At 44.8% G+C, this 10,562-nt stretch overlaps 2 protein-coding genes and 1 non-coding gene across 3 annotated transcripts in view; 1 reads left to right on the forward strand and 2 right to left on the reverse strand.

The window, feature by feature from the left end:
• Positions 1 to 1,369: 1,369 nt before the first annotated feature.
• On the reverse strand, positions 1,370 to 4,713 carry MOCS3 (molybdenum cofactor synthesis 3). The gene has a single exon (XM_004698059.2). The coding sequence runs from the start codon at positions 4,636 to 4,638 to the stop codon at positions 3,271 to 3,273; it is 1,368 nt and encodes a 455-aa protein (XP_004698116.1). The 5' UTR covers positions 4,639 to 4,713; the 3' UTR covers positions 1,370 to 3,270.
• A 203-nt stretch (positions 4,714 to 4,916) lies between these two features.
• Positions 4,917 to 10,562, forward strand: part of DPM1 (dolichyl-phosphate mannosyltransferase subunit 1, catalytic) — a 21,898-nt gene continuing 16,252 nt past the window's right edge. The window contains exons 1-2 of the mRNA XM_004698058.2: positions 4,917 to 5,089; positions 8,346 to 8,445. Of these exons, the coding sequence (XP_004698115.1) occupies positions 4,929 to 5,089; positions 8,346 to 8,445 (261 nt within the window). The 5' untranslated portion in view covers positions 4,917 to 4,928. The remainder of the gene's footprint in view (positions 5,090 to 8,345; positions 8,446 to 10,562) is intronic.
• LOC115871385 lies at positions 6,656 to 6,777 on the reverse strand. Its single transcript, XR_004047261.1, has one exon. It is a non-coding gene; the product is annotated as a small Cajal body-specific RNA 4 (non-coding RNA).

The following is a 10,562-nucleotide window of genomic DNA, read 5'->3' on the forward strand; positions in this document are numbered from 1 at the left end:
AATAAGAACAAATCCTTGATATCCAGGCATGATGCTTTGAATCACATGGTTTCCTTTACACAGCTGTGCAACACTGTCTTCATTGCTGTTTGTAGCATCGATTGTCAAATTTCTGATGTTAGCTACCATATTATATTTGTGAAGCTATTACCTTGTTTGTGGTTTTTTTGAGAATCAAGTAATAATTTAAAGGAGAAAAAAATGTAAAGGCTTCTGCTGTTACTAATAGTATTGTAATTCAAAGTAAAGATTTTACCAAACCCATTGGTGCTCGGTGGCACTGTGTTGGTTCTGACTCACAGTGGCCCCAGGCACAAATGAACAAACTACCACCGGTCCTGCACCGTCCTCACACTTATTAGGTGTGAGCCCAACACGGGAACCGCTGTGTGGATCCATCTCTCTGAGGGTTTTCCTCTCTATTGCTGCCCCTAGGACTGGTCTCTCAGATGGCATGTCCCAAATACCTATCCACGTAGTGTAACAAATATTGCATTTACACAATTTACTGCTATACCACATATTAACCTGTCATGAAAAATGATCACAGACTTTACTAAGGATTCTGTACGGTGGGGTACAGAAAGAGGTCTATGTGGGTGGGGGCAGTGGTGAGGGAAACAGTGAGTTACTGCACTGCCTGACACCAACCCTGGTGACCTGACTGGCGATTTGTGTTGGCTGTGCATGAATCGCCTCAACAGCCACACAAAGGGTCTCTGCGCACGGAAGTGGAAGGACTGGGGGCCAGGAGTGGGAAGGAAAGACTTCCACACTTTCTTGTGTTGGGTCACCTGTTTTCAAACTTTCTGTGCTGTCGTTCATGTTTTTTAGTTGTAAGAGTTGCAAAACGATAGGATAGCCTTCACAAAGCTTCTCCTAATGGATACTAAAAAGCCTCATTTTTAAGTAATGATATGGTCGGTGAATCTTTCTCTTTAAATGTAATCCATTTCTTTCCTTTCTCCGGCCATCAAGGTGTGGGTCTAAACAAGTGAGGAAGGGGAAAGGTACTTCAGGCACAAGTTGGAGCCAACAGTGGCACTTAACAAAAACCAGCCTCAAGCACAGCAGGTTCGCTTCCAAAAGCACCATGGGTCAACTTCCTGACAGAGCCCTGGTGGCACAGTGGGTGACCAGTTTGGTTGTAGACGAGCAGTCCAAACCTACCGGCCGATCCAAGGGAGAGAGATGAGGCTTCCCGCTCCCATAAAGATCTTCAGTCTCAAAATAGTAATAATTAAAAAAAATAAAATTAATTTGATTACGTTTTTTTTTTTTTACTTTTCAGTCTCTGAAACGCACAGGGGCAGTTCTACTTTGTCTCACAGGGTCCCTGTGAGTCGGAATTGACTTGATGGCAGTGAGCTTGGTTTTTTGAGTTACACCCTGATTATTTATCATGCAGCTACGTAAGAAATTCCATTCAAAATTCTGTACAGCCCATTCATCAAATCTGACAAAGGCTTGAAAGTACATGTAGCACCTTCAGTTTTGTAAAAATATTAGTCTATCAATTTAGATGACATTAAAATGGGGGAAAAACAGACACTTTTCTTTATATTTTAACTGAGGCGATTAGCTCATAAATACAGTACAAATGAAAAACACAACCGCAAATTTTCAAAGCTGCTTTGGGCTTCCCCAACACTTATGTCCACTACTTTTAAAAGACCCAGCACATCGATCTTTTCTTCTCTTAATGCAGTTTTTATTGAATTGGGTGGAGGGACGGGGCTTATATATCAGATTCACACATCCTCTCCACTTAAGCCAAAAGGCGTCAATCACCCTATTGTGTGTTTCATTTGGGAGACCTCAGAATGTTTGAATTCATTTTTTAACACAACCGATTTGGGAAAGAAGAAAAAAAGCCAAATGTTTTCTTAAAACATTGAAAGCTTTGGTACCACTGTCCATACCACATTCTAACCCAAGTCCCCTGGGAAAGTGAAATTTCAAACAACAAAGGGGTTGGGTGGTGGAACCGGTAGGTCATATTCTTGAGCTGTTTATGAGAATGTCACATCCGAGCCCTGCCCGCCTCCTGTAAAGTCCCCAGACTCCCTTACAGCAAGGGTGCAGGCACCATCAGACTCTGTCAGACACACTGTAGCCGACTCCGATTCAGAAGACAGGAAATCAGGGTTTCCCTGGTCCTCCTTTCTCCCTCAAAGGACAGTCATGAGTGGTGGGCTTCCTGGGAAAGCATCCATTGCAGGTCGAGATGGGAAGGCAGAAGCAGCCATGTCCGTAAAACCTAAGGGGCAGCCCAACGTGGGCCAGCCAACCGTGCTCTCCCCTCCAAGATCCAGTCATGTATTTGAAGAGAAGCAGTCAGACCCTGTTCCCCTTTTCCTACAGCAGCATATTTGTGCACGCTGTTGTTTCCCAGTAAAAAGGTGATGACTATTCTAATCTTGAAGTTGCTCCTTGAACAAAATCTTTTTATGAGAGGCCATTCCAGAAGTTGCAAATTTGTCACCAGCAAGATATATCTAGCCTGCAAAGATTTCACATTTACATCTAATTCCTGCCTTCTCTTGCAGGAAAAAACAAAACAGATAACCTGATGGCAACGGGTGTTGGCAACAATCAGTCAGAGACTAGAAACCCCCTTTTGGCAGGGCATAAGATTTTCAAATTGCTACTGATACAGACTCGTGTATTAAATGTCTACTTTTAATTTTGCTCATATTATTAAAAACTGAGCATGAGAGGTTAGGTCTTGGACTATTCAAAATGGTTAACTGTATGATGCTTCTCAAATAATTAAAAAATTTTATATATTAAAGTGTTTGTTTCAAAAATTCTAGAAGAAACCACACCCAAATAGCTTACTAAACAACAACCAACCAGTGCTTGGTTTGCTAAGTGTCAGCCTGTACACTCCAGTTCCAGCCCTACAATGGACCACTTAGAGAGCCCTTGGGGTAAACAACAGTAGGTGAATAAGTGAATGATCTGCTGGTTCAAGTACAAAATCCTGTCCCTTATATTACAAGCAACGACTCATGACACCCTCCAAATGATGCAAACAGTAGGGGATGGGGGTGGGGTATCTCAGAAACAGTACTCTTAACTCCTGTAGAGGAAAAAGTCAGCCAAATGAGCCCCATTAAAAAGCCCTTCATAAAAACAGGACCCAGAGTATTTACAAAAATTGTAGAATCCCAGCCTCCTCCACACACGATAGAAGAATGCAAATAAATACATCTTTGAGGTATCATGGCAATTCATAGTATCCCAAGTCTGCCAAAGCCTGCCATCTCAGTACTGTGGAAATGTCTCATCGATCTTGGCAGCCCACGCCATGAGCCCCCCAACAACATCCTGCACGGTTAGCGCGTCTAGCTCGTGGGCCTCCGTTAGGGCCTGCAGGATCTTCACAGCTTTCTGGGAGTCGTTTCCCAGCTTGCAAATCACATAGACGGGGAGAGCTGCCCCTTCCTGCGTGCCTGGCTTCCTTTCTCGGATGGCTTCCCCGAGGAGCTTCAGGCCCTTGGCATCCCTCCGTTCTAAATGCTTGAGGGGGATGTGCAGGGCATGAGGCAAGTGACAGATGTCCACCTCCACTTGAGGCCTTACATCCAGCAGCAGATGGGGCGTCCCAGAATCCAGAAGTCGCTGATAGTCAGTGACAGAAACGCGTTCCTTTGGGCTCAGCAACTGCAGGGAGCGACACTTATCGGTGGCTGAGGAGCCACAGAAGGCTTCGTAGTCCTGCAGGTCGGTGACAGTGGGCTGCTCCCCACAAGCTGCACAGTCGGGCCTGCGCTTCCGCAGCTGAATGGAGCGGAAATACCCTCCGAGGGCATCGAAGAGCAACAGGCTGCCACTGTACGACGGGCCCAGGCGGGCGGCGATCTTCAGCACTTCCAGCGCTTGCAGGCAGCCCAGCACCCCGGTTACCACCCCGAGCACCCCACCATCTGCGCAGTTGGTCACCGTCTCCACTGGGGGTGGCTGGGGAAAGACACAGCGATAGCAAGGCCCGCCGTCATAGTGGTAGACTGTAAGCTGGCCCTCGAAGCGCAGGGCGCTGGCCGACACGAGGGGCCGGCCCGCCAACACACAGGCGTCGTTAACTAGGTAGCGAGTAGGCACATTGTCCGAACAGTCGGCCACCACGTCGTACCGGCGGACCAGATCTAAGGCTGTGGCTGGCGTGAGGGCCTGAGCATAGGGCACGCACTCCACCGCAGAGTTCAGACGGCGCAGCGAGGCGGCTGCGGAAAAAGCCTTGGCCTGGCCAGCCAGCGCCTCACCATGCAGCACCTGGCGGGCCAGGTTGCTCATCTCGACGACGTCGTAGTCCACCAGGCCGATGCGGCCCACGCCGGCCGCTGCCAGGTACTGCGCCAGTGGGCAGCCGAGCCCACCACAGCCCACGACCAGCACCGACGCGGTCGCCAGGCGCAGCTGTCCGCGCACTCCCAACTCGGGCAGCACGAGCTGCCGGCTGTAGCGCAGAATCTCCTCTCGGGACAGAGCGGCCTTTGGCGGAAGCGGCGACACCGGCACAGATTCCTGCTCCGCCAAAAGAGCCGCCGCCAACTTCTGCTTCAAGGAACTCAGCTCCTTCTCACGGAGGGCAACTTCAGCCTTCAGAGCGAGCACCTCCTCGCTAGCTGCCATGGCGGCCTCTGCCGGAAGTTGCGAATGGCATTTCCTTTTCCGGTTTTCCGTCTCCTAGCAACTGGAATAACTACAGTACTTTAGGGAGCACAAAGGTAATAAATATAAATTCCATGAAATTGCCCCAGATATTACTTTAAAGATTACTAGATCATGACTACTTTCAAGGTGATTCTATAGAAAACCTGAGAACGAGATTAGTCCCCTCTTCCCGTACTTGGTACGGCCCGGCCCGTCCTCTTCCGGCGCCGCTGTCGTCATTCCGCTTCCGGCTTCCGCCCAATTCCGTCATGGCTTCTGTGGGAGTGAGTCGTAGCCTTCCTCGGTCTCGCCGGGATCCGGAGGAGCGGGGCTCGCGGCGGGACAAGTTTTCGGTGCTTCTACCCACCTACAACGAGCGCGAGAACCTGCCGCTCATCGTGTGGCTGCTGGTGAAGAGCTTCACTGAGAGGTAGCGCTCCCGGCCCGCCGCCCCGCCAGGCGCTGAGCTGGCTTCCCCCGCCCGAGTGGCGGTCGTTGGCTGCGCGAGGCCGCCTCGGCCTGCCCCTTCTCGTCTGGTGCTGCCAGCCTCAGGGAGGAGACGACTGCGAGGAAAACAGGCGGATACATTTCGTTTTCCACGCGAGCCCCGGCGCTCCTTACCTGCCCGTTGCTTTTTGAGAAGCACCACTTTCTTTTTCCATCGAGTCGGCCGTTCTTTTCCTTGGGAGCCAGGCTGACAGCCTGACCTCACTCTTCCCTAGAGGCTGTCCAGATTGCGTGCGACCGGAGGCCAGCGAGTGTGCTCCCTCCCCGCCGGGTGACGAGAACTCTGTAAGGCCGAGGTCTGGTCTTGGTGGGCTGACGGCGCTGCTGCGCAGGAGAACCTTTCTTGAAAGGAGAGGACCGATCGGCTTCTACGCAGGTCACATGAGCCTGTCCCTTGTGCTTGATCGAAACGGGGTGGGGGCGGGAGGTGCTGGAGTTTGGGTTTGCGTTGCACAAGTTTTAGAGAACTTCTGGAAACCCTTGAGCCGTACGAAGTACCGGTAACTTGTTTTAGGGTTCCACAAATAGGATCAAGCTGTACACATCCTTGAAGGTCTTCTTGCATCAGCACAGACCAGCAGCAGTTTGAACTGAAAGTTGGGTAATAGTCCATATGGCTGTATTGTCATACTTTTAGGCGGGGCTTAACAGTGAACACAGATTATTTTCAGAGTGTTTTTGTATTATTTTGGGCTTCGCTTTACAAATAACAAACGACTTTATTTCACACATTTCGAAAAAATACTGTCTACTGTTCCCTTATAAATTAAATCTTGCAACAGATGCACTCCTACTTTTGGGAGAGTATGCCGGGGGTGAAGTTCCTGCAGTGGATATACCGAGTCCACTGAGAGGTGCTCAGAAAACCCTGAGGACCACTTCACAGCTCTCCAGCCACCCTAAGAAGCTATTGGAGCCTTGCTTACATTTTGGAAATAAGTATTTGGCAGAAGAAAATATTCTATATTTGCATTTCTTTGAGTGAGATAACTATCTCCACATTGATAGCCCCTCAAAAATTTTATTCATAGCATTTCCATCTTTTGAAAATGTAGTTGGGTATCCTTTCTCTTTTGATTTCTACCGGCCTTTTCAAATCGGAAATAACTCAGTTTATCCCTGGGTTGTACCTTGATTTTCATGGGGTTTTTTCCCTCTTTCTTTTAACGTGCAACTTTATCTTGTTGTGGTTCCTGTGTATATGCTCATGAAATTTTAATTCAAGGATACAAATAATTTTCTCTTGCCCTGTAGTGAAGTTACCTAAAGGCAGTCAGCTTAACTTCTTTAAGCTATATCACCCCCAGGTGTTGTGGGTGCTTTGAAATTGGGGGTAAGAGGTAGTTTTGCCTAAGAATGACTGGGTTTGGGTTTTGAATTAGATGTCAAAAAAGGACACATCTGTTGGACTTCTATATTTTGGCTCGTAAAACACATCTAGTTTTAAGATATAGTAGGAAGCTAAAGTCATTGTATTTACCATCTCCAGATTTGCTGGGCAGACATCCTAGTCTGCTCTCCATAAGGGCTGCTCTCTCCACCCCTTTTGTCTAGGAGGATTATATCAGCAGAGTCTTGCTTCATCAGACTCAGTCTTCTTAGTCCTCCAGTGGGCACACATTTTTAAGCCTTTAGCTGTGTGCTGTGTTTTCTGGTTGAGTTTCACTATGTTTCCGAAAGTCTGGCCAGGAGGAAACAGTGCTGTGTTGGGATTGGCTGTGCCTCCTTCTCCTTTCCCTTCAAGTTTCCCAATAAAGTTAAAAAGAAGGTCCTTTTAGAAAAAAGGTGGTAGGTGATCAAGTGTACATCCATGTACTATTCATCTGCCAGGAAGTGTTTCTGTGGAGCTTTTCGATTTGAGACTCTGGAGTGAAAGTTGGTGAAAAGTAACAAAGTGAAATCACAGTTGCCACCAGGCCAGTTGGCGGGTCTCCCTGTGCAGAGTAGAATCAAGGCTGACTTTTTAGAAGGAGAAACTTTACTTCCTTAGGGGACTCTTGAGATGGGTTTGAACTTCCAATCTTTCATTTAACCGTCTCAAAATAGAATTATTTTGTGTTTTGAATTTTGTTGTTGAAACCTTGTGTACCAGTATGGGAAGGGTATTACAATTGAAAGGATTTTGATGTAATTAGTGAGAGGCCTCTAGTCAGTGGGATGAGGCCCCTGTAGATTCACTCAGTGATAACACTCCCTAAAAGTGGGATAGCATGTTCCCACTAAATCTCAGAGGGAGAAAATGTAGGTGGTGACTATATGTACCACAGGTCATGAATAAATAGGTAAACTTTCTGGAACCCAGGATCTCCAGAAAGTAACAGATACATTCATTTTATAGGTCTGTGAAATCTTGAGTGCTTTTTCATTTGATGCTGTGAGGTGGGGGATGGGTGCAACTGTTGAAAGTTGTCTCAGATTTTTTTTTAAGACATATTATCCTAAACTAAGGTTTTTGTTTTTTAAGAGTGTAATTAAGTCTGATTTTATTCCCAATTACTTTTATAAATCAATGTGGGCTTAAAATTTTAGATGATTACTTAAAGCATGATTACTGGGTTTCTTGAAATCTCTTTTGAAGTCTTTTACATAACTACTACTTAATACTAAGGTTTCACAATTCAATTCCATTTCCATCTCAATCTCCTTTTCTGAGTCATGTCTCGCGCCTCTCCCCCACCCCCAATGTAAGTTCACTGTTCCCTATGTTTCTTATCTAATCTTGCAAGGTGCTATTGTGACTTTGATCCATATCAAAGCCAACCCACTGCCATCCAGTTGATCCAACTCAATGTGGCCTCTATCAAGCAGAATAGATTAAATCTTTATGGGAGCAGACTGCCACATCCCACTCCCGAGGCAGGGCTGCAGGGTGTGAGCTGCCAGCCCTGCAGTAGGCAGCCCAGGACTTCATTGTGATAATGTAGAGATCGTTCTTAAAGAACACAGTGCTCAAGGCAGGCATTTTTCACTTGTCCAGCTAAAACTATTGTTTGCTTTTAAGACGACATCCAGTGGTATTTTTGGTTTAAGGTTTAAAGATTGTATCAGGGGTTCATCCAACCTTTAAGGCTCTTGGAAGTCTGGGATCCATAAGACTTTGCATTCTCCTTTGCATAATTATTATTTGAGAATACTGTCTCCAAATACTAACCCAGACTTTTTTTTTTTTTTAATTTTAGTGGGTTCAACTATGAAATTATAATCATAGATGATGGAAGTCCAGATGGAACAAGGGAAGTTGCTGAACAGTTGGAGAATATCTTTGGATCAGACAAAATTGTAAGTTATAGAACATATCCTATTGCATGTGTTTATTTTATGCACAGGGATTATATTTCATAGGAGCTAAAAAAAACCATAAAGAACCAAAAACCCAAATCCTTTGCCATCAAATTGATTCTGACTCATAGCAACCCCTTAGAGGGTTTGAACCACTGACCTTGTGATTAACCAGAAAGATAGGGAGAGTGTGCGTGTGTGAATCTCTTGGAGGAGTATACTGAGAGGGCAAGTCACTTTAGAAGATGAGGTCATAATCATTTCTTTGATGAAAACATATATAATCTTTACTTCTATAGCTAAATATATTCCTGTGCAAAATGTATTATAAAGAATATTAATTTAGTTCATTAGATTACTCACCTTGCAGGCTTTCCTAATGCTGCATGTATATTCAAAGCAGTGTAGGTATCCTTTCTTCTATTGCAATATATTTTCAACAGTCTTCAAGAATCAAGGTGTCTGTTCTAGGGGGAAATAAGAAGTTGAGGCCAAAGCAACATTGACAGCAGAAGTTTTAGCTGCTGGCAGTGGTTCCAAGGCAGGTGGGCCCCGCGTCCTGGAGGGCTGCAGCCTTTCCTTGGGGTTGTTTCCATAACTGTTGATTTATGTGGTTGGCTTCAACCTGAATTCAGATTAAGTCACCAATAATATTGTGTCATTATTTTCTAGTTTAGTAGTTTACAAAAATTGTTGTAATAGTAAATAGTAGTACATGTTCATTCTGTTTAAACATTGAACATAATGTTTAGGTCTGACTACATAAAAATATTAAAATTCTATTCATCCCAAAACATCATAGTATAATCTCTAATTTAAAAGCACGTGCACACACAAACAGGCCTCACACAAATAACCAGGAACAGATCATTTGTTAGGCAAGAGCTCAAAATGCTGGTAAACATTTAAAAAAAAAAGTCACTGGTAAGTGAACAGTTGTAAAACCGGAGAGTACAATTAGCCTTTCTTCGTTGAAGGTCTTCCTAGCTTTTTTTCTTTCAAGCAGAAATACTCAGCAGTTTTGAGCCTGTGGTTAAAAAAAAAAAAAACCTTCTCAAAGAACTGTGGTTGATCCTAACATAAATGTACCATTTTTCTGAAATAACACCTGGCAGTCATCTCCCAATCCTCAAGTTTTTCTTATCTTTGATGCTGCAAGCATAAAAAGCAGGTTGTAAAACTATAAAGTGCAGTTTCCTTTCTTTCTTTCAGTACATTCATGGAACTGTTGTTGTGCAACATTTTTTCAATGTGTCTGTTTTCAAGATTTTTGTTTTTGCAAAATAAGCTTTTCAAGTATTATGGTATGAGCACACGAGGTACTATACACGGGTATGGAGAACTTACTGGGAAGTGTAGGTGCTAGGCCCTCTTCCCACACTTTGTATGGGTTCAGTGCTAATGCTTCACTGCAGCCCTAGGAAGTCTGCTCCACTGCCTCTGACATGGCCACGGTTCCACAGCAGAACGCACTGTGGCTCCTGAATCTGTGCCAGCAGCAACTGTGCTGTCCTGCTGCACGCAGAGAAGAACAGCCAGATTGATGTGGTCAGGCTGAGTGTGAAAGAAAGTAAAGGACACTAGAAGTATGAACAATGTCGCTAAGAAGTAGACTGCTATACTCTTGGTATAAAATGAAAATGTTACCAGTAAAGAAAGCTACAGTGGCCTTTGATGTGCATTTCCTGATGGGCTTTGCAGTCCCTTTCTCAGGAGAGATTGCGTGGCAGTGGAGTGTGTTCCCTCAGACCTTTGCTGGGCATGCGTATCTCCCATCTGTGGAAGTCTAGGTTGTGTGCTGGTGAGGTTTATTTTTAAACATGAAAGACACAAGCATACTGAATATGTCTCAGAGATCTTTCTTATCACTAAAAATTGTACTGTTTACAATATTGTACTATTTACAATATTGCTTAAGTCTATTATGTAAATGGGCAGTCTATAAAATGCATATAACAAAGTTATCCCTTAAAAATTATTTTTCCAGCTTAAACATGGGGTTATAGAAAACCTCAGGTGAACTTTAAAAGATTTACTTTTCAGATCAGTTACTAGATGTGATGTTTTATCAGTTCACTATCAACAACTTAGATTTTTTGCCACAAAAACAAGTAAAA

This window comes from Echinops telfairi, unplaced genomic scaffold (assembly GCF_000313985.2).
Source record: "Echinops telfairi isolate 266 unplaced genomic scaffold, ASM31398v2 ScPeMD7_5592;HRSCAF=6446, whole genome shotgun sequence".
Taxonomy (NCBI): Eukaryota; Metazoa; Chordata; class Mammalia; order Afrosoricida; family Tenrecidae; genus Echinops; species Echinops telfairi.